Source organism: Tupaia chinensis, unplaced genomic scaffold, assembly GCF_000334495.1.
Source record: "Tupaia chinensis unplaced genomic scaffold, TupChi_1.0 Scaffold000093_1, whole genome shotgun sequence".
NCBI classification, from domain to species: domain Eukaryota; kingdom Metazoa; phylum Chordata; class Mammalia; order Scandentia; family Tupaiidae; genus Tupaia; species Tupaia belangeri.
The window spans coordinates 11,767,205-11,791,924 of NW_006159555.1; the positions used below are offsets into that span (position 1 = coordinate 11,767,205).

The following is a 24,720-nucleotide window of genomic DNA, read 5'->3' on the forward strand; positions in this document are numbered from 1 at the left end:
TGGATCCCACATGGCTAAGCACAGTTAGAATTCCAGCCCCAACAGCTTGAGAACCATGCGAGCAGTGTGTGTGTGTGTGTGTGTGTGTGTGTGTGTGCGCGTGCACTCCACATTCTGAAAGGAGGGAGAAATGGAGGAGAAGGGATTGTGCCCCATAGGCGAGAGGTGCTTTCTCCCAGTCTCTGTCTCTGTCTAACAAGCACATGTGACCTCTGGCAATTAATTTAAAAAAAAAAATGAGTCTTGAATGTTTCAACATGTCTCGTAGTACTCACCCAGTGGTACATGGATATTTTAGTGTGACTTAATAACATGAATACATAAATAAATTTCAATTAATAAATAATCTTTGCCTTCCTATACTATATTGATTATAGCAAATTATTCTTTTACTGTAATACTAGATTTGATTTACTTGAATTTCATTTTGGATTTTTGTATCTATATTCATAAATAAGGTTGGTCAATAGTTTTTGTTATTTCCTTGCATCAGGTTTGAAGTGCTGTTCTTAATTATAGGTTCTTTACTACTATTTTCCATAGAAAGAGAAGGTCTATGGTACTTATCTAATCTACTACCTAAAGAAGGAAAGGGAATAATTTCTAATATTTGACTTTATTGTTTCTTGTGAGTTACCTGGTAATTACTACAATTTACTAATTGATAGGTGAGTCCTGTCATTGCCTGGGCAGGTCTGTGCCTCTCATATTCTGTCATTTCAACATCATGGAAAATTAACCAGCCCTGGACTACTAATTGGTGATTTAACAGTTGCCTTGGGGTGTCTTTGTTTGATAATTATAGACTTTATTTCTTAATGCGAGTATTTCTGATTTCTTACATTTTCCACTAGAAACAAGATTAAATATACAGAAGAAGCCTGTGAGTGTGTTGCTGTGGCCTAGTCAGTTAGCCTGGGGGGCCAGGGAACAGTACAGAAGGTTTACCTTCCATGAAGGAGTATTCATTTTAAATCAGGACTAGAAATGCTAGATTTTTTTTTTCACTTGCCTATGTGAAAATTACCTGAGCTTCAAGTAATTTTTATTAAAATCAAAAGGCACTGCTCTATAAGTTTAAGGAGATCCCACGTCAGTATAGGATTTTCATGTTTGGCATTGGAAGGAGCCCAAAGGAAGTATACGTTAGATCTTATGTTCAAGAAACTGATAACCCAGGGTAGGGAGGGGATAGATTGGACAAAGGCAACCTATAAAATAATCACATTCTAAGTTTATTTATTTATTTATTTAATCAACTTTATTGAGATATAGTTGACATACAGAATACTTAACCATTTGAAGCATACAATTTGATTATTTTAGTTTTAGCAGACATATGTACCAGTGAAACCACCACCACAGTTAAGATACAGAACATTTGCAGTTTCTCATGCTCTTTGCAGTTCACATTCCGCTTCCTATCCCCAGCCCCAGGTAACCCCTGATGGATTTTTATCACCATCGATTAAGTTTGGTATCCTAGATTTTTATATAATTGAAATCGTATGGTATGTGCCTAGTTTTTATTCAGCATAAGGATTTTTTTTGAGAGGTTTTTGCTATAGGGCGTGTGCGCTCGCCAGACAGACAGAAAGAGACATAGAGACAGAAAGCGAGAAATCACCCCCCAGGGGGGATGGTCACGCCTCAATCCCTCCTCCTCCATTCTCCTCTCGGGATCTTGGGCACACACTCACACGCGCCCGGTGTGAGTTTTAAGCCACTGAGTCCGGGCTGCGAACCACGGTCGACTACATGGGAATCCAGCGACATAGCCATTATGCTAACTGCTGGTTCCCTTCAGCATAAGGATTTTGAGCTTCATCCTTTTTATTCAGTATATCAGTAATTCATTCTTTTTTATTGCCAAATAGTATTTCATTATATGGATATACCAGATTTTGTTTATCCATTCACCTGTTGATGGCCATTCAGGTTGTTTCTAGTTATTATAAATAATGTGAATATTTGCATAATTATGTTTTCATTTCACTTGGATAAATACACAGGAGTGGAATGGTTGAATTACATGGGCAGGTGTATATATGTATGTGTTGTGTGTGTGTGTGTGTGTGTGTATATATATATATGTGTGTGTGTGTGTGTGTGTGTGTGTATATATACACACACACACATATATGTTACTTTTTGAGAAATAGGCAAGTGGTTTTTATTGCGTTCTTTTTTTTTTTTTTTCTTTTTCAGAGATTTTTGCTATAGGGCACGCGCGCTTGCTGGAAAGACAGAGGCATAGAGACAGAAAGTGAAAAATTACCCCCCAGGAGGGATGGCCACACCACAATCCATTCTCCGTTCCCCTCTTGGGATTTTGGACATTCATGCACATGCACCCAGCTTGAGTTTTCTTTCTTTTTCTTTTTATAAAGAATTATTGGGGCCAGCAGATGGCATGGTGGTTAAAGGCACTGGATTCCCACATGGCTGACCCTGTAGTTTGAGTCCCGGATCTGGCGGCTGGCTTTCTCACTTTCTTTCTCTCTCACTCTGTCCCTCTCTGGTCAAATTGAAACAATCAAATAAATTAAATTAGTTCTTTTTTTTTTTTTTTTAAAGAATTATTTTATTTAACTTTATTTATTTATTTTTAATTTGACCAAAGAAGGACAGAGAGGGATGGAAAGAGAGAGAAGAAAGTGAGAAAGAAGGACACCAGGTCCGGAACTGAAACCACAGTCAGCCATGTGGGAGTCCAGCGTGCCCTTAACCACCATGCCATCTGCTGGCTCCCCCACCTTGAGTTTTAAGCTAGTGAGTCTGGGACTTGAACCACTGTTGACCATGTGGGAGTCCAGTGACACCGCCATTCTGCCATCTGCTGGTCCCTATTGTGATTATTAACAGAGACACTATATTAGAGACATTGAGCATTTAAGAATTGTTTAAGTGGAACTTGTATGAAAGAGGGTAGGGAACCAGCAGTTAGCGTAATGGCTGTGTCGCTGGACTCCCACGTCGTCGACCGCGGTTCGTGTCCTGGACCCGGTGGCTTAAAACACGCCAGGCGCGTGTGCACGCGTGCCCAAGATCCCGAGAGGAGAATGGAGGAGAAGGGATTGCGGCGTGACCATCCCCCCTGGGGGGTGATTTCTCACTTTCTGTCTCTATGTCTGTCTCTGTCTGTCTGGCGAGCGCATACGCCCTATAGCGAAAAAACCTCTCCAAAAAAAAAAAAAAAGAGGGTAGAGGGTAGAGAACATTTATTGAGTAATTACCATTTGTCTAGTACATACATGATTTTCAGTATTTATGCAACCCTGCAAGATGAGTGGTATTAATAATTTTTTTTTTCTTTTTTTTTTTTTTTTTCGCAACCCTGCAAGATGAGTGGTATTAATCATTTTTTTTTCTTTTTTTTTTTTAATTTGATGTAGGGTGTGTGCATGTGCCATAGAGAAAGAGACAGTGAGAGAGAGAGTGAGAAAGCACCACTCACCTTAGGAAGGATGGCCAGGCCTCAACCCTTTTTCCATTCTTTTCTTTGGATTTTGGACACATATCTACACTACACTCACCCAGCATGTTTTTCAAGCCACTGAGTATAGGACTTGTCCCACACAGTTGGCCATGTGGGATCCAGCCCTCTTAACCATCATGCCACCAGCTGGCCCCTTAATCATCTTTTACAAATGGGAGAACAGAAGAGTGAAGATACCAGCCTAAGATGATATAGCTATTAATTAAGTTTGGACTTTAAATCTAGTTGTCTGGTTCTAAAACTGAAACCATTTCCATTATACCAATAAGGAGTAGAAATGAAGGATATTTCAGCTACAAAGGCAGGGAGATAAATAAAGTGAAATCAAACTAATTTCTCTCCCAGTCTTTTGAGTATGCAAGCATGGGAGTTTTGACAATATCTATCTCCTAGTGTCAGAAACTTTGTTTTGGGGGACTGGTTTTTGTGACGTTTGATATTTATTTGGTATCAAATAATAGAGGGCTTTGAAAACCAGAAAGAGAAACACTCATAAGAGGGAGCTGTTCTAAATTACTGAAAGGGTAATGATGTGATTAGAAGCTGAATTTAGAAAAATTAGTTTAATTGTCATCTGTTTAGTAGATAGGATAGACCAGTGATCACAAGGTAATAGATCTGGCCGAAAAATCTGTAACATCTCAAGCATAGCAAGTTTCTTGATGAAGGCAGTGAAACCTTTGAGAAAGGACACAGGAGATGAAGTAAAAGCGAGTTTTAGGAATGGTCTATGGTTTCTGGTTTTGAAAGTTCAGTGGTTTGGAAGTTCAATGTTTTTGGACTTGAAGTATATTTGCTCTATTCCCAAATCTACAGAGAGCTGATAATACTGTAAATATAATACCATAGTACTGGGGTTAGGTTTAATGACAGGGTTGGGATTGGCTGTGATAAATGATTTATAATAAGTCTTATAAGATAAGATTTGGTCTTAGTCTCCAGTTTCTGACACAGAGCTCCTAATCCCTTGGAATTTCTGGATTATAGGTATACATTTTGTTTCAATGAGATGACTCTGGTGGACTCCTAAGAGAGGGCTAGTCATTAGAAAGACCAAGCCTTGACTAGAAGCTTGGAATTTTCAGCTCATCCCCTGTCCTTTGGGAAAGATTGAGTTAATAATTGAGTTAATAGTCAGTCATGCCAATGTTATGAAAGATACATAAAAATCCCTGAACTATGGAGTTTTGAGTGTCCTGGTTGATGAACACATCCATGTGCTGAAAAGATGGCAGACCCTGACTCCACAGAAACAAAAGCTCCTCTACTTGGGACCCTTCCAGATCTCATCCTATGTGTCTCTTCATCTGTATCCTTTGTAATATCATAATAAATAAGAAAACTTAACTAAAGTGTGTCCCTGAGTTCAGTCCCCTAGCACATAATTGAACTTGAGAGGATGGGAATCCCAATTTATAGCCAGTTGGTCTGAAGTACAGGTTATAACCTGGGACTTGTAATTGGCATTTAAAATGGGGAGTAGTCTTGTGGGATTGATCTCTTTACCTATGGGATCTGAGTCTATAGTGTCACTTTTTTTTTTTTTTGGAGAGGTTTTCGCTATAGGGCGCGTGCGCTCGCCAGACAGAGAGAGACATAGAGACAGAAAGCGAGAAATCATCCCCCAGGGAGGATGGTCACACTGCAATCCCTTCTCCTCCATTCTCCTCTCAGGATCTTGGGCACGCACGCACATGCGCCCGGCGTGAGTTTTAAGCCACCGGGTCCAGGATGTGAACCGCGGTCGACGACGTGGGAGTCCAGCGACATAGCCATTTACGCTAACTGCTGGTTCCCTATAGTGTCACTATTGAATTGAACTGTAGGAAAGTCAGTTGGTGTCTGCTGGAAAATTGCTTAGTGTGTTTAGGTATGCCCCCTCCCTCCAGCCCCGCCACATTCTGGTCATAGAAGTATTCTGTGTTGTGTTGAATGTGAGAGTAGCAAACAAAGTTTGATTCTTTCCTATCTGGTATAGACAGTTAGCAATGAGTGCCACTCAGCTAGAGGGTAATTGCGTATTCATCTGTTAAATATGCAAGATGAAGAGGTTTGAGGCCCTAGGAGGTGGGAAACATTAGTATGCTCATTAAGGTTGTCATTTTGACACTCATTTGATATGTGTGAAAGCCCAATTTGAGAATGTTGCTAGTTTCCTAATAAGCTCTTAGTATACTCAGTCTTTTTTTCTGTAACACATTTGGCCATTGTCTTTTCCCTGTTTGCTTCCTCTTTGGCATCCTGTGATAAGTAGTACCCTCCACCCTGTTTACATTTGATGTTTTCCTCTGTGAATTGTGGAAGCAATGGATTTCTCCTTATTCCATTGTGTGTGCTTCCCTGCGTTTCTGAAAAGTCTGTACTTTAACTTTCACTCACTCAAATTTCTTTCATTGGAGTTATTAGTAATTTCTTTGTTTCCAAACCCAGGAGACATTTTTAGTTTCATTTTGACTGCTCTGTAGCACTTCACACCTATTGACCTCTCCCTCCTTGAGACCTTATTTATCCTGAACAGGGATCTCACTCTGTTGTGTTTTTCTTCCTCTCTGTCCAGCTTCTTTGCAGGCTTCTCATGGACTATTCTTCTTCTTCTCTTTTTTTTTTAGTCAAGTCTATTAAGGTATAATTTACATACAATAAAAATCTCTCTTATAGTTTTCCTTTATGAGTTTTGACAAACACGTTTAATTATGTAACCACAACCATAGTTGATATATAGAGCAGTTCCATCATCCCTAAAAGTGCCTTAAACCTCTTGTAGACAGCCTTTCCTATTCCTAACATGTGGCAGTTGCTAATCTGCTTTCTGTCCTTGTAGTAGTTCCAGAATGTCATGTGAAGTATATAGTGTATACCTTTTTTGAGTCTGCTTTCTTTCACTTGCCATAGTATATTTGAAATTCACCTATTTGTGTCAATAGTTCATCCCTTTTTATTCCTGAGTAGTATTTCACTCTGGTTGTACCATAGTTTGTTTATCCATTCATCAATTGAAGGATATGTTTTGTATTGCCAGTTTTGAATGAATCTGAAGAACTAATTAAGCAACTGTAAACATTTATGTACATATTTTTTGTGTGAACATATTTTTATTTCTCTTGGGTTAATATGTAGGAAGAGAAATACTAGGTTATGTGGTATGTGCCTAATTTTATAAAAAATGCCCAAGCTGTTTTCTAAAATGTTCTATGACTTTCTATTCTTGCCAGCAATATGAGAGTTCCAGTTGCTCCACAGCCTCACCAACACTTTGTATTGTTAGTTTTTGTTGTTGTTGTTTGTTTGTTTTGTTTGTTTTAATTTCTGGGTATTTAGTTAGTTTTTATTTTTTTCTACAGGGTGCATGCAGTTGCTAAAGAGAGACAGTGAGAAGAGGGAAAGTAAAAATTCACCCACCCAGGGGCGTGGCCACATTGCAATCCTCTCTTCTCCAGTCTCTGCTTGGGATTTTAAGCATCCACGCACACACACCCAGCATGATTTTCAAGCTACCTGATCCCAGGACTTGAACCATGAAGCTGACCTTGTGGGATCCAGCTTCTTAACATCCACACCACCTGTTGGGCCCCTGTCTGCTTTTTAAATATGTTTCTTTGTTAGGGTTGTACCCACACCCTCTGCTTTTTATAGACTTTTTTTTTTTTTTTCTTAATCTGTATTCTGCTTCAGTGTTCTTATTTACTTGTATTTTAATTTTTATTCACTCATTTATAAATATTTGTTAAACTTTTACTTTTTACCAGCCATTGTTTAGGTACCGAGGATACAGCAAAGGAATGAAGGAGAAAAATCCCTGCCCTCATGGGAGGTTGTATTCTGAAAGTTTCCAAGTCTTCTGCTCCACACCTCTTTCCTCAGCTTCACACCCATTTTATCCAGCTGTCTATTGATCATTTTCATTTGGATTTCCCATAGCTATCTTAGAGTCAGTGTACCTAACCCTGAATTCATTGTCTCGCACAACCTGCCCCCTTTTTGTAGTTCTTTTCTGAGTGAATGATATTACATCCATCCAGTAGCTCAAGCTAAGAACCTAAGTCCTTATGCTTAGTTCTTATTCTCTTCACTTCTCATGTTAATTAATGTGTACTCATTATACTCTATTGATTTTACCTGTGTAATATCTCATGTGTCTATCATCTCTCCACTCCATCTGCTACTTCCCTACTAAAGATTATCAATAAATAAGTACAGCAGCCTCTTTACCAGCCTCTCTGACACTAGTCACAAGCCCCCCTTCCTGCCAACAACCATTGGCTATACTGTTTTCTTTCTAAAATGGCAAATCTAATCCATTTCTTCTTCCTTAAAAGCTGTGATAGCTCTGTATTGCCCTTTAAAGAATTTAAATTCCTTACATTGTTTAAGATGCCTTGTGATCAGGCTCTTTTATAACCCTATAACCTCTCATTCAGATAGCCGGAACTGTTTTCAATTGAATGGATGAGACTTTGCTTGTACATTTCCTTTTCCGGGAACATTTCCTCCTTCACTTTCTGAGTGTTTATACCTAGAAAAACATAACTATCCTTAGTAATTGTTCTACTACCTAGTGAGATTTTTTTCCCCTCCTTTTAACAAAGTTTCCCCCTCCTTTTCCACCTGAGAGAAACAGATAGCATACTGGCATCCCCAACAGAATCTTCAAACCTCAATCTACTCCCAATCTCAGTTGGCCTGGATCATAGGCATGTGTGCTCAGGGAGTTCTCAGGACATAAACTCAGGACCACTTCCATATGGGTCCAGCTATGCCACAGCTATGCCACAGACTGACTCAGATGTTTTTTAGGTATCTTTAGGGTAGGGAAGGAAACTTCATTAATTACACTGGTGTTATTTCTCTTATAATGGTACTGGGCTAAAGTGTTGAGAATGGAGAACTGGTTTTCAGAGAGCATAGGAGTTTTTTGCATAGGTTAGGTATGGACCCAGGAGATGGAATCAGATTATTTATTTGATGTATTAGTGCAATAGAACTTATTGAGCACCTTTTACGTTCAAGAAACTGCTAGGTAGTGCTATGGAGTGCTCAAAGATAAGGCAGTGTCCTATAGGGAGAGGCTTCCTTGAGCTCAAGAGTTACAATGAGAAACAGCATTGTCATTTGCCTGGAGCAATCTAGGTTGATAGACATATTCTAAGGTTCTGTATGATTTTTTTTTCTTTTAAAAAGAAATAAGGAGATTACCTTCTAGCAGTTTCTATGGTTACTGTGCTGTATAGCCCAGGGGGAAAAAAAGGTTTTTTGTCCCCCCTTCATTTGATTAGAAAGTTAAATTATTAGAATTTTAGAATGGTACAATAAATGAACATAGCCTCTCTGAGGGGTGAGAAAAAGAGACATAGGTAATAGGAAAATGTTAAGTATATAGAAAGAAAACTGACTTTCAGGATATAGCTAGATTAAATAGTCTATGTTCAATTAGTTGTCCATCAGGTCCAGGATTGGTAGTTTGGGTAATAAAACCAACCTGGGGGGTCAGCAGGTGGCTTGGTAGTTAAGGCACTGGATTCCTACATGGCCAACTCTACAGTTTGAGTCCCAGACCTGGCAGCTTGAAACATACCAGGCGTGTGTGTGTGTGTGTGTGTGTGTGTGTGTGTGTGTGTCCAAAATCCTAGGAGAAGAATGGAGGAGTGTGATTTTGGCGTGGCCATTCCCACTGGAGAGTGATTTCTCACTTTCCCTCGCATTGTCTCTGTTTCTCTGATGAGCACATGTGACCTATGGCAAAAACCTTAAAAAAAAAAATGAAAAAGAAAAAGAAAACAAACAGCCTAGGTTGAGATCATCTAATGCCCCTTACATTTGAGTCTTACTGCAAACTTCAAGGGCAGTGTACCCTCGGAAACTTTTTCCCCCCAAAGAATTATTTTTTTAATTTAATTTTACTTATTTAAACTTAATTTGACCAGAGAGGGACAGAGTGAGAGACGAAAGGGAAAGTGAGAAAGCAAGCTACCAGATCCAGTACTTGAACCAGGGTTGGCCATGTGGGAGTCCAGAGCCCTTAACCACCACACCACCTGCTGGCCCACCTTCAGAACTTTGAGTCTTTTAAATCAAATGTGGAATATCCCTTAGCAGACCTTATCAGAGTGTGCAGATCTGGGAGTTGTTTTCTTTCTGCTACCTGTTTTTTAAGGAACTTGTAAGTCAAGCAAAAATAAAATAAAATAAAACCTGCTGGTCTGACAAAGCAACACATGCTAGTTGCTCATCATGATCCAGGGATTGTACTAAAGCACTTTACATGCTTTTTACATGCTTTTTATTATATGATCTCAAACAGTAATACAATGAGACTCATCATTTTATTATTTCCATTTTAAAAATCAGGAAAGATCTATAACTTTTTCAAGATCACATAACTTGTAAGTGACAGAGCCAGAAAAATTGAGCTTTGCCTTTAAAACCCATATTCTTAACTATGAAGCTTTATTACTTCTTGTTTAAATTACTTTCTTCTTATTTTTAAAATTTCACTGTTGGGTATGTTAACTTGTCAGAGAGAAACAGAGAAATGAGAAAGCACCCTCTGGGGGACCATGCCACAGTCCCTTCTCCTCCATTCTCCTCATGGGATTTCAGGCAGACATACATGTGCAGGGTGTGTTTCTCAAGCTACCAGGTCTGGGACTCAAACTGCACAGTCAGCCCAATGGGATCCAGCTACCTTAACCACCAGGCCATTTGTTTGGCCTTAAATTACCTTCTTCTTTCTTAGGATTAAAGGCCTATCGTTGGTGATTTCTTGTCATATTTAGTTGCCTCAAATTCAGTTTGGGTATGGGATAGAACTGAGATTTAATTAATATTGAATTTTTTATTTAGGAAAAATTATTAGAAAATGTTTTCAGTTTTCTTCTGTCCTTTAACGCTTCTGTATGTTAATGGATTTTATTAAAAATTTGTGGATAACTCATAAAAAGTAACTTTCTCTGAGGATCCAGCAGGCTAGTGTTTATATTTTAGAAAACTAGAAATTAGGTTCATAGGGCTGGGCTGAGCTTGTTGTAGATGTCCTGTGGTAAGCTCAGGTTTGGTGAACACAGATATAAGAAAGTTCAACTTTTCTTACTCATATGCCTTAGGTAGAGGAGCTTCTAAATGATGATGTTTTGTGAGAGACCTAGGCCAGAAGGAGGTTTAAAACAGCATAAAGCAATAGTTCTTTTTGTTTAGTTTTTGTTGTTGTTGTTTGTGTGTGTGTGTGTGTGTGTGTGTGTGTGTGTTGTGCTATTCTCTATATAGTGACTAGCAGAGAGGAAGAATACTTTGTAGGTTAGTCTCCTGTTTGAAAGAAGACAGAGCTACTTTATACATTGCATAAAGTTAATGGATTACAAATCAGGTTATGTTTAAGAAAGGTAAGATATTTAGTTATTGGTGGGATGGGGACTTGATCTTTGAATTACTTCTAAAATTATTTCTGTCACTCTTCTTTTGCCTCTTTGTGGTTTTCTTAGGTCACTGGACCTATTTGGGCTGGGGAGAACAGCCAAGTACGTAAGAATTTAAATTGTTTTTCATTTTCTTGGTCTTACCCTTTCATGTATTCTTCCTGAACTGTGAAGCTGGATATTCATGCATACAAGCATTTAAAATTCCATTCTCCTCTCTCCTCTTAAATCTCAGGAGACAGTTCCCTATGGTGGAATGTTACATATGTTCAGGATGGTTTCTTGAGTGTGTGTGTGTGTGTGTGTGTGTGTGTGTGTGTGTGAGAGAGAGAGAGAGAGAGAGAGAGAGAGAGAAAGAGAGAGAGAGAGAGAGAGAGAGAGAAATTGTAAATGAAAGTCCCAGTGATAATCTAGACAGGATCCTCTGATTCCCCCCCCACCCCAGGGACATGTACCATCAATCCCCTAAATTGGGGAGGAAACCTTCTCCTCTGGTCTGTTGGCTAAGGAGTGAAGTAACCAGAAGAAGGTTCATGCTGCAAGAGGAATATACTAGAGTCAGAGTCATCACTGGGCTTTCTGATTTGGCTGGCTCTCTTGTCTGAATAATGATTAGGCTTGGGGCTGGCGCCATTGCCTAGTGATTGAAGGAGCCAGATCCCACGTGGCCAAACCACACAGTTCAAGTCCTGGATCTTGCAGCTTGAAAGGCATACTAGCAGGATGAGCAGTTGGTGTAATGGCTGTGTCGCTGGACTTGCATGTAGTCGACTACGGTTCGAGTCCCAGACCCGGTGGCTTAAACTCATGTGTATGTATGCCCATGATCCCGGGAGGAGAATAGAGGAGAAGGGATTGCAGTGTGGCCATCCTCCCTGGGGGGTGATTTCTCACTTTCTGTCTCTCTGTCTCTGTCTTTCTGGCAAGCGCATGTGCCCTATAGCAAAGACCTCTCAAAAAAAAAAAAAAAATAGGCACACTGGGCACATGTGTGTGTGTGTGCCCCAAATCCTAATAGTATAGACAAATGGAGGAGAAGGGATTGTGGTGTGACTACACCTCACTGAAGGGATGCTTTCTTCCTCTCGGTGCCACGGTTTTTCATGAGCTCTCTGGCAAGTTTAAAGTAAATAAATAAATAGGTAGATAAATAGACTAGAAAGTGATGCAGAACAGACTACTCTTTCAGGTTTATTGGTCTAGCAAGATGCTAATGCCATTTCAGGTAAACAGTGAGTTTCATGAACAAACAGGAGGTTGAGGGCATGGTTTGATTTTCCTTGAAACATCCCAACTAAGCTGGAGGCCACTTTTTTCTAGAGTTGAGAGAGTGGACATCCAGTTATTTCCAGCCAGATACACACCCTTCGGCTGCCATTACTGGCTGCATTATCCATCTGACAAGGCATCTGTTGAGTCTCAGTGATTAGGTATCCAACAGGTGCTTTTAGGAGCTGAATTTTTTACTGTCACTGGAACTTCTAATGAAGTATGTACTTTTCTGAGATTTTAATCTTGAATATTTCTGTTAGGAAACTGCTCAAAAGCTGCCTAAGAGAACTCAGAATAAGTTTAAGGTTTTCAAGCAGTAAAAAGTAAGCCATGAAAAAAATGCATGGATTCTCTTTTATTTCTTTGTCTGATAAGTTCTAGCTATATTTTGGATTTAAAGACAAGGACTCAGTCCAGAAGTGCTGTGTACTAGAGAGCCTCATTGTTTAATATTTTATCCAGTTTTATTTGAGGACCTACTGTGTACTTGGAGGTCCATCTTTGTCCCAGATTAGATTACTTTCCCTAGCCTACATTTCCAAGTTTCTTTCCTTTACTTTCCCTTTCCTTTTTTTTTTTTATTTGGAAAGGGTTTCGCTATAGGGCGCGTGCGCTCGCCAGACAGACAGAGAGAGACAGAGAGACAGAAAGCGAGAAATCACCCCCCAGGGGGGATGGCCACACCGCAATCCCTTCTCCTCCATTCTCCTCTCGGGATCTTGGGCACGCACCCACACGCGCCTGGCATGAGTTTAAGCCACTGGGTCCGGAACTCGAACCACAGTCGACTACATGGGAGTCCAACGACTTAGCCATTACGCTAACTGCTGATCCCCTTTCCCCCTTTTTTTTTTGATAGCCAGAGAGTGTGTGTGATTGCTGGAGACAAAGAGCGAGAGAAAAAATGAGAGCGAGTGAGAGCGAGAAAGCACCCCCTCCCCCCCCACACACATGCGTGGTCATACTGCAATCTCTTCCTCTCCATATCTCCATTCTGTCAAGATTTGGGGTATGCACACACATATTTTTCAAGCTGCTAGGACCAGGATTCAAACCATGGTCAGGCCAGTGGGATCTGGCTCTTTTGTGCACAGTGCTGCACTGCTACTCTAGGGGGCTGGCCCTCTCCATTTGTTTTCTATTGTTCCTTTCTCTGCCCTTTCATGCACCTGCCAAATGAACTATAACATATTCTTTCCCATCATTGGGCCTTTAACATGCCATTGCTTTTATCTGTATTCTGGAAGATGTTTTTCGTCCCCCTCCCATCTTCAACTATGGCAAACTCACTGGTTTCTTAAAGCCATCTCTTTTATCAGTTTTCCCTATTCACCCTATCAGAAAGAGATCTTTCATTTCATATTGTGCTTGGTTTGTGCTGTTCTTGTGTAGTAACTTCCTTGTATAACCATTTTATATTTGTAGTCATAGTTTCTCTCTCATATTGTGCTGATATGTAGGCACTCAATAAATATTTGAGTAAGTGTTCACAGCCTTTAATTTTTCTTCTTTCAAGTAGACTTTACCTGTAGGGGCTTTTCAACTTTTGCCTTCGAACTAGTTCACAAGTCCCTCCTGTGGCTAAGTCACCAAACCTGCATTCAGGTACCTTTTCTTTCCTTGTAAAGCTAGGAATTTTCTCATGTAGCATCATGGTGCTGTGGGGTTGATTGTAGAGCCAGTAAGGGATCTTCACTGACACACTGAAATGTAGTTTTTTTTTTTTTCTTTTTTTGGAGAGGTTTTTTAGCTATAGGGCGTATGCGCTCGCCAGAAAGACAGAGAGAGACAGAGAGACAGAAAGCGAGAAATCACCCCCCAGGGGCAATGGCCACACTACAATCCCTTCTCCTTCATTCTCCTCTCGGGATCTTGGGCATGCACGCACACGCGCCTGGCGTGAGTTTAAGCCACTGGGTCTGGGACTCGAACCGTGGTCGACTGCGTGGGAGTCCAGTGACATAGCCATTACGCTAACTGCTGGTCCCTGAAATGTAGTTCTTTAGTAAGCTGAAGTATTACATGCTTTCCTTAATTTCCCTTTTGTTTCTAATTGGCCATGGTGGTGCCAAGAGATTTACTTTCTAGGGAAATTGAGGGTTTGTGAGGAAGAAAAGTTGGCCTTTGTTTTCTATCTTTTTTTCTGCTTTGTCTCACACTTTTTTTAAAAAAGAATTATTTATTTATTTAGTTCCATTTGTTATTATTACTATTTTTAAAATTTGACCAGAGAGAGACAGAGAGAGAGAGAAAGGGAAAGTGATAAAGGAAGCCACCATGTCTGGGACCTGAACTATGGTTGGCCATGTGTGAATCCAGTGCCTTTAACCATCACGCCACCTGCCAGCCACCTCACACTTTGTTTTTTAATAACTGTCCTTTATTTCTTTTTCTTTTTCTTTCTTTCTTTTTCATTTTATTTTTTTTAAAATTTGCTATAGACTGTGTGTGCTTGCCAGGAAGAGAGAGAGAGAGAAAGAGAGAAAGCAATCCCTATTCGGGATGACCATGCCACAGTCCCTCTTCCTGTATTCTTCTCTTGGGATTTGGTCATGTACACATGCATGTTTGGTGTGTTTTTTAAGCCATCAGGTCTGGGACTTGAAATGCACAATCAGCCCTGTGGGATCCATTTGCCTTAACCACCTTGCCACCTGGTTGGCCCAATTGCCCTTTATTTTTTCAGTTCGAAACATTAGCCTTTAGGAAAGTTGTGGAGTATTCCTTTTCCTAGGGAAAGCAACATCACCAAAAAACAAAACCGGAGCAATAGGTCAGATGCAGTGAGAAAGTAAGGGTCCATCTAAGTAATTTTCAGCTTTGAGTCATAGGCTTCTAACTCTGGCTGAGCAACCTTCTCTGGCCTCATAATAAGATTGTCGTTCTATTATCTCTTTTGAACTCCATCTTGGTCCTCTGGGGTATGTGTTAGTACTTTTCCTGGTGGAGTGTAAGTAGACTTCTGGATTGATCTCCTTTGCTCCTCTGCCCCCTTATTTGTATGCATGAATAGTCCAGCACTGACTTCTTTGGACTTAACTCATTCTGTGGGTTCAGAAAGAATTAAGTCTGAATGGCATATTGGTTTTGTCTCTTGATCCTTTCTTCCTAGTCTTTAGAATAGATCCATGAAGGGCTGAAACCAGTGCCTCCAAAGTCTCTTTTTCCTAAAGCATTAGAATGCTTTGTTTAAGCTGAATGCTTTGCATTCCTATTGTTTACTCATTTTCAATTTTCATTCCTCCTGCCTTGGTTAAAGGACTTGATGCTTTAACTAGCAAGCAATCATTTTTCCTATTTGAATGTTAGCTTCTTTCTCATGATAAGTTTTTCCACCTTTGAGGTCTCAATCATTTTTCTCTTTTTATGTTAATATTGCCATAAACTCAAATGAGAAAATCGGTTAAGATTTTCTTATCCCTATCCCTAGTCTCTCCTTGTGACTACACACTGAAACAGGAAAGGCTTATAAGATCATCTTCCTTATCTACCTTTCCCTTCACTCCATTCCCACAAATCATACTCAAGTCTTCTTCCTTGCGTATAAAATATACATGTTTATGTTCCTTATTTTAATGGAATTATTATCTACCAGGTTGTCTTACAGAAGCCTAGGGATCATTTCCCTATCATCTTCCATCTGTCCCCAAGTTTTATCAATTCTGTCTATAATTTTTTCCTTCTAGTTTATGAACTCTTTTCCATTTCTACTCTACAGATGCAGGTCCTTATCTCCCACCTGGGAAATTATAAAAGTTTAATCTCTTCTGGTCTTCAAGAGGCTTCTGCTACCCACATTGCTACTAGTATTATCACTTAAAATTATAATTTGAAGAATCCATCTACTAAAAGTATTTCTCTTTTGGGATGGTGAATGTTCCTTTTCTTCACTGTAAGCCAAATAGGGACTTGGCAAGAAAGGACATAGGGGACCTTGTTAATCATACGCATATGGATATGGTGTCAGACATGGCTTCGCTATAAAATAGTCTACAAAGCATTATTAGGTTGACTTTCCTTTCCAGGCAGTGTCGATCTGTAACTATGCTCATTTTAGCTAACATTAAGAAAAAGCTGTAGCCAGTCAGGTTCTGAGCTGAAACTGTAGTCGCTGCTGGTAGATAAACTTGGCTGCATTGTCAATGTCTATTGTCAATGCATGTTCTCCACTTCTCTCAGCTCAAGCTCTGGATGGCAGTGCTGACCCCAGGGTGTAGGTACTTAACAGGAGTTGTTAGAACAACTGATGTTACAGTAGGACAGTAAGATTGCTACTGGTTCTAACTGCATCTAGAGCTTGTAGGTTACTTCCAAGCTTTAACTTTGACTATTATGATTTCTAGGACCTGCTTCTAATGTTGAATCTGCTTATTTGACTTATTAAAGACTGAAAACATCAAGCTAACTTTAAACAAAAATATGTCTTTTTGCTAATGTATGGAAAAGCTCATCTCCCCACTCTGTCCTCACCTTTTGGTACCGAGGACCAGAATCTATTAGTAACATTTAAAAACAGATTTTAACAAGGGTTATGATAGCTAGAGAAGCAGAATTCCAGAGAATGCTGCATCAGGAAAATGCAGCTTGCAGCGCCTCTGAAAATTAACAGTGAAAGTAAACTAAGTGTCTCATCTCCTTTGATAAAGTAGGCAACTTGTGGGTATTGAGATGGGCTTTGAGGTTATTTGGCTTGTGGATAGCTCTTGTCCTCAAGGTCCAGACTTATGGCCACCTGAGTTAAAAGCAGAAAAAATACTGAAGGACTACATAAAGCTGGGTGCTTTGATGGACTGTGCTTCTTCCACAGCTTTTGAAGACCCTGATAGTGCCGTCGATGACCGAGATAGTGACTATCGTAGTGAGACCAGCAATAGCATCCCACCTCCTTACCACACGACTTCTCAGCCCAATGCTTCTGTGCACCAGTTCCCTGTGCCAGTGCGATTGCCACAGCAGCTGCTTCTGCAGGGCAGTTCCCGGGACTCCTGTAATGATTCTATGCAAAGTTATGACCTTGATTATCCAGAACGACAGGCCCTCAGGTAGGTACTGGGAGCAAAGTGCTTTTCTCTTCCTAGTATCCCTGAAATGAAACTGACAGGAAGAATTTGAGTACTTTTACCTCAGGTGGTAGTAGACATGTAGCAGTCATTTTGTGTAGGTTCTGTCTTTTTTCTCTTCCACACATTCATATCTATACATTTCCATCAGGAATACTTCTCTTCATGATCAGTGATTCTCAGCTGGTAAGGGCATGCCCACCTGGGATGACACCCCCCTCCCCCCAAAATAAAAAACAACCCTGCCTGCCTTCCTTGCTTAGCTTATGGATTATGATAGACCATTCACCAAGATGTTTTTTTTTAAGTAACAGATGTTAAATGTTTGGATAATCTTTCCTGTATAAATATTTCTCTGAGAACTTAAGAAGAAAACTAATATGATAATAGTAGATTCAGTACTGTTGCTGAAAATTTATCTTCATTCTATTTTATTAATTTCATAAATGTATAAAACATTTATATAGTTCAAAAAATTTAAGGTACAGGGCCAGCAGGTGGTGTGGTAGTTGAGGTGCTAGATTTCCACATGGCCAACCATGGTTCAAGTCGTGGACCTGGTGCCTTGCCTTCTTTCTTTCTCTCTCTCTCTGGTGGGTGTGCATGCCCTGTAGAAAATTTTAAAAAATAATAATAACAAGGATCCAACAAATGGCATAGTGGTTAAGGTGCTTGCTTTGTCACTTTCCCCTTCTCTTTCTCCCTCTTTTTCTTTGGTGAGTGCACATATCCTATAGCAAATTTAAAAAATAATAATAATTAATAAAATTAAATACATAAAAATGATAAATTAAATTAGACAATTCTTAAAAAATGTTTTTAAGGTACAATATAGCATACAATAAAGAATCTCCCACCTCTACCTGTTGTCTCCCTTTATCTCATCACCTTCCTGACTCCAAGTTCCCTTCCTGCTGTTTGTTTTTTACATATTGTTCTGTAAACCATTATTGTATACTTATGAGTATAAAAGCAAGCACATACATGTGCTCCTCCATCCCCCAACAATAAAAAAATTTTCAGACTTAAATGGACACTTGTATTCATGTTGCCTAAATTTACCAGTTGTGTTAACATTTTGCCACATTTACTTTCTTATTCTCCTTTATATTTTTAAGAGAATTATTTATTTATTTAATTCCATTTGTTGTTATTTTTTTAATTGTTCAGAGAGAGACAGAGAGAGAGAAAAAGGGAAAGTGAGAAAGCAAGTCACCAGGTCTGAGACTTGAACCATGGTTGGCCATGTGGGAGTCTAGCACCTTAACCACCACACCACTTGCTGGCCCCTCTTATTCTCCATTATATATAGTCACATGCATGTATATATATATATATATATGTGTGTGTGTGTATATATATCTGTGGTGTATATACATATATATTTTTTAACTATTTAAAAGGAAGTTGGAGATAAAATGCTGCTTAAACAGAAAATACTTCAACTCCTACAAAAAAAGAATGTTCTCTTTCATCACATCAATATTATAATCACGCTCAAAAAATTTAATAAAAGAAAGATATTATCTAATAAATTAGACCATATTTAAATTTTTCCAGTTGTACCAATGTTTGTATTGGAGTCATTGGAAAAGTCATGATGTATGTTTTCTTTCTTAGAGTGGTTTTTTTGTTTGTTTGTTTGTTTTGTTTGTATTGTGTGTGTGTGTGTGTGTGTGTGCTCTCCGTGCACTTGCTAGAGAGACAGAGAGAGAGACAGAAAGACAGAAAGTGATAAATCACCCCCCAAGAGGAATGGCCATACCGTAATCCCTTCTCTCCCAGTTTCCTCTTGGGATTTTGGGCATGCATACACATACACCCAGCGTGAATTTGAAGCTGCTGGGTCCAGGACTTGAACCGTGGTTGACTATATGGGAGACCAGTGATGTAACCATTCCACTATCTGCTGGTCTCACGTGACATATATATATATATTTTTTTGCTATAGGGCATGTGCATTCACCTGAGAGACAGAGAGACAGAAAGTGATAAATCACCCCCTGGGGGAATGCCATGCCACAATCGCTTCTCCTCCATTCTCCTCTTGGGATTTTGGGCACTCACGCACATGCACATACGCATGGTGTGAGTTTAAGCCACCCAGTCCAGGACTCAAACCGTGGTCGACTATGTGGGAGTCCAGCAACATAACCATTACGCCATCTGCTGGTATCTGTATGATGCATTTTCTAAGCAAAAATGTGTCATGACTTTTCTGACAACCTAATATTTGTCTTTTTTGATTCAGGATCCAACCAGGAATCATTGTATATTGCATTTGACTTTCCTGTCTCCTTAGTCTCTTTTTTTCCTTTGAGAGATTTTTTGCTATAGAGTGTGTGCACTCACCAGAGAGACAGAGTGAGACAGAAAGTGAGAAATCAACCTCTAGGGGTATGGGCATGCCACAATCTCTTCTCCATTCTCCCCTTAGGATTTTGGGCATGTAAACACATGGGCCCAGTGTGAGTTTTAAATTGCTGGATCTGGTACTCAAACCATACTCCACTATGTGGGAGTCCAGTGACATAACCATTATACTATCTGCCAGTCCCTCCTTAGTCTCCTTTTATTTAGCAAAATCTCCATATTTTTCTTGATATATAGGTATTTATTTATTTATTTATTTTTAAATGCCAGAGGGTATGTAGACAAGAGAAAGGAAAGGAGAGTGAGAAAGAAATCAGTTCCCAGTGGGGCCTGGTCATGTGCAGTTGTTTTTCCTTCAATTCTCCATCGCTTCAGGATTGTGGACACATGCATGTGTACTCCTGTCACTGAGGCCAAGACTCAGACCCTTATTTGGCTATGTGGAATCTGGCCTCTGGGCAGCACCTAGGAGCTGTGCTGTAGGACCAGCCTTCTCATCTTTTTCAGGAATATTTTTTTGGAGTCCAGGCCAATTATTTTGAGAAAGCCCCTTAATTTGGTTTCGTCTGATTGTTTCCTTTACAGTACATTCAGAAAGCACATACTTTGTCTTGTTATTGATGATTTTAAGTTTGCGTCTTTGGTTAAGAAATTTGGTATATGTCGTATTTCTCTAATGAAAAATGACCTCTTCTCCTTTGTTGTAATTAATAAATATGGGGTGATAACCTGAGATTATATCAATATCTCTTTTCTCCAACAACCTTTTGCCCAATGATTTTAGCATCCATTGATCCTTGCCTGAATCAGTGATTTTATTGGTTGGCAGTTGTTTTCTTTTTAAGTTAGTTTTTTTTTTTTTTTAATTCTGATTTCGCACATACTTTTGGTTTCTAAAGTACACCTGATCATAGGACAATCTCATTTTTCTACCCAGTTTCACTCTTGAAGATTTTCAGTAACTAAGCAGACACTTTGATCTTGGTTGTGTTTCCTAAATAAATGCTATTGGATATTAGATCTATAAAAGAACACACTGACCTGACAAAAGCTCCTAGTCCATCAGTTGGCCCTCTCTACACCCCAAGTGGTACAAAGGAAAGATATAGTCTCTAACCTAACTGAAAGGAAGGTCAACTGTCTTCTGTATTCACTGATTTAAGTGTGTAGTTTCTGCTGTCGTAATTAGTATAGGGAGAATTTTAATTTCTCTGTGATCTTCAATTCTTCTAACATTTAGATTTCACAAATAACCAATTAAAATGTTTTAAATAATTTGCTGTTTTTTGGTTGTGTAACAAGGTTTGACTTCTGATAGTAAAAAATTACCTTTGTTATGTATAAATTTTTTCTTTCTGAAAGAAATGTATTAGACTATATTCTTAGTTATATAGCCTCAAATATAACTTTCAATGAATTAATAGCTTGGCTTCCTTTTAGATTCAGATTCATCAGCAAATTTAGGTTGCTTGAAATCCTTGATATATTTTTATGGTATACTTAACAGCTCTAAACTTTCACATTGCAAATACTTTCTATCTATTCATAAGATATGCTTAACTTTTTTGTTTATTTATTGAAAATAAAAGAACCCCCAAATGCTTGTTGCTGACAAATGGTAGCAAGTGAAGTATTTTTAAAATTGTTATTATAGTTATTATTTTTTCTGATATAGGAATAAACTATTTAAGAACAAGTAGATTGACTTAAGAACAAGTAGATTTCATTTTCATATTTTTTTTTAGTCTAAATGGTTTTTATCAAATTGGAAATTTTACATTTCTAGTGTTACTGAAGATGTACTAAATCTTATAATTTGTTTCTTCCTTTTTCCTGTCCCTTCTTTTTTTCTCCGCCTTACTGTTTCTCCTATTTTATCTCCTTACATCAGACACGGCACACAGGCTAAAAATGACAGAATTAGGATTATTTCAGCTTTCTCTGATGTTGACTATGTAGGGCAAGAAGATACATATGAGGAAATTGAGGGAAAACTATCACAAGAGTTTCTGGAAGATAGTAACATAAACTTCAAAGAAGCAGAGGTAAATGAAATGAGAACCCTTTCAAAAACTGATAAATACTATAGCCAACAAAAACAACCAAAGCACAAGAATTGGAGAAGGAAACCATCACAGAGCCAACAAACAGAGTTCTCTACAAAATCAAATTCCCTTAATTTTGATTTTGAATTTGAAACATCTATTGTCTCCAGATATCCTCAGAAATATGATACGATAGATAGAAGGAGAAAAAAGAAACCTTTGTACAGTCATTTTGAAGACAATGAAGGAAGGCAATATGATAGTAGATCTGGAACTAAAACCAACACCGCAAGTAAATATTCTAATACTGAAAATTGTAACCTTTGCTACATCGAAAAGAAGAAACAAAATTACAGAGTTTTGTACCCCTATAGAAATGGATTTGTGGTTAAGAGTGCCACACATGCTACTGAATTTGAAAGTGATGATTATGATCTACCTAATTGTTTAAAGAACTGTGAAAAGTCATCTGTCTCAAACCAACATGTCACTGATTTTACTCCATTAGATATCGAAGATTCTACTAGTAGTACTTCTGAAGAACTTCTGTGTTCCCCCATTTCTGATAAGCAAGAAGGTTTACAGTCACCAACATGGCATTCATCCAGTGGCCATCCTAATGGAGACTTTCCTGAAGAATATTATGTAACAAATCCAGAATTGCCATTACAAAAAATGAATTGTGATGCAAATACACTTGGAAATCTGTCCAGGTGCTCTGTGGAAGAGAAGACCCCTTCCTCTATTGAGGAACACAAGGAAAACTATGTTGATACGATGGATGAGCTTCAGTGTTTGGTAGAAACAGTGTCAGAATATTTAGCAGAGAAAGAAGAGGAGATTAATAGATTTGGTTCTCTTCCAAAAACTAAAAAACCACAGAAACACGATAGCACTGTTGACAGTGCAGAACAGAAAATGCCTGAGGATAAAATACCATCTTTAACCATTGTCAGTAATGACAAGGACAAGGCCACCTCTTTCCCAGAGTTGAGTGGAGTAAAATGTGCTGTTGGTTCTTTGTTTAGTTCCCTCACAGAAAAGGTGGGTTCAGGCACAAAACATCTAACAACTTCTGTGGAAAAGCTAGTTAACTTTGTTCCAGAGAAAACAGAAATTCATAGTCAAGTAGAGACAGTTAATTCGGAATCTAGATCTGGAGCCAGGTCAGTGTTGGAGAAGGAGCCTTCTATGCAATCTCTAATATCCTCTCAAACAGTTGATAGTAAGAGTAGCAATAGACATGGCAAAGCCTCTGAAAATGAGCATGTAGGCAATAAAGCTGAAAGTCTAAGCTTTCAGGATGCAACAGAAACTATTAGAAGAGATTCAGCTCCACAGGGTCAGAGTTCAGTTATGAAATCTGTTTTCAGCATGCTAAATCCACTCAAGATTTTTTCAGAAAAGGAGGAAACCAAAAAAGAAACTGACCAGAGCAAACCACCGAGAAAGGAAAGTTTTGCTGAATGTGGTTCAGAGCCAAATCAAAGGGAAGACACCCTCAGTGGTCACAGTAGTGGTGTTGTTGCCTCAGATAGGAGTGATGGAGAAACTACAGGCAGATTCCAAATGCCCACAAGTGAGAATTTGTTGTCCTCCCCAGTGGCCAATGAACCTTCAATCTTAGTTAGTTCTACAAGTAAGAAAGATGATACTGAGAGTCCATTGGAAGGAAAACCCTGTACAGATCTGTCCATGTTACCAGATCAACCACAAACATGTGCCAAAGATACTACAGGACATCCTTGTGCAGCTGACAGTAGAAGTGCAAATAAAGAGCCTTCTTCAAAGTCGTTAGAGGAGGACAAAGTTACTGGTGATGATGATTTCCTTGAGCCACTCAGAAAATCCTTTAGCCAGTTTTTGTTCACTTCCCCTGAGACCTGTTCAAAGGAAACTTTGTCAGAATCTATAAAAAGTCACCACCTACAGGAAGATGGAGGGGAAAAAGGCCCTAAGAAAGATGGGCATTCCTTTTCCTTTAGTGGAAAACTACATATTCCATTTTTCAATGTTCTTAGTCATCCTGAAAAGCAGCCAGATTTAAAAGAGAAAAAAAGCATTTTTCCTTTGTTTAAATTACCTTTCACTGACAGCCATACCACTGTTAACGACCAGAGTTTTCATGGCTCAACAGTAACCATTGATGAAAAGACCCAAGAGAATTGCCATGAAGATGCCAAACTGAGTTCAATAAAATCTAATTCAGTTCTGGATATTCATAATGATCTAGGGAAACTTGGCAGTACAGAGAAATTTAATAAAAATAACCAAATGAATTATCCTGAAAATGCTGAACTTAATGTAATAAAGTCTGATTTGGTTCCAAATGTCAATAATGATCTTGGGAAAGTTAGAAGTATAGAGGAATCAAATTCAAGTGACCACACAGCAGTAGAAAATTATGAAAGAGACGCCTTGCATGTCACCACAGTCAAGACCAAAGAATGTATAACTTCAGATTCTTTAGGACAATGTAAGAATCTTATTCAAGTGACATCTTCAACGGTATCAGACTCTTCACTAGAGTTTATTTCTACTATTCCAAAATCCACTTTGGTTAATGAAATGAAGGAAAACAGAGTCGTAGATAAAAATTCTCTAAAAAGAACTCAAAGAGGCCTCCTTTCTGGCTTGTTTAACAGATTTTCTTCTGAAAACTTGTCTAGTCAACAAGAAGTAAATTCAAAAAATGATCACTCCCATGAAAGCACTACTACCCCAGGCTTAATCTCTGGAATATTTAACTTGATGTCAAAAAGCAGTACGACTGATAGTAAACCAGATAAAGCAAAATTCATGTCTTTAGACAACACAAAGAGTTTGGATGGAAATAAGCATTTATCTTTGGATGAGGTCCCTGCTACTTCATGTGTGACTTCTGAGAACCAGGGAAACCATGTCAAAAAACATGAAACTTCAGGCTTCATAAAAAGCTTTTTATCATTACCTAAAGAAAATATACCGTTATCTAAAGCTTGGGTTGATAATCATCATTGCCCTTCTACATGGAAAAATCAACAAAGTGAAAAAGATTGTCCTTCCCCCGTTGAACTTCACTG

The 24,720-nt window shown here is 38.9% G+C and overlaps 1 protein-coding gene across 4 annotated transcripts in view; it reads left to right on the top strand.

Moving 5' to 3' along the window:
* Nucleotides 1-24,720, top strand: part of UNC13B (unc-13 homolog B) — a 237,681-nt gene that overhangs the window by 110,146 nt on the left and 102,815 nt on the right. For 2 of the 4 annotated variants that reach the window (XM_027769818.1, XM_027769819.1), the window contains exons 9-10: nt 10,975-11,010; nt 16,988-17,222. In XM_027769818.1, coding sequence (XP_027625619.1) covers nt 10,975-11,010; nt 16,988-17,222 — 271 coding nt within the window. The remainder of the gene's footprint in view (nt 1-10,974; nt 11,011-16,987; nt 17,223-24,720) is intronic. The other 2 variants (XM_027769820.1, XM_027769821.1) reach the window with 1 other exon arrangement.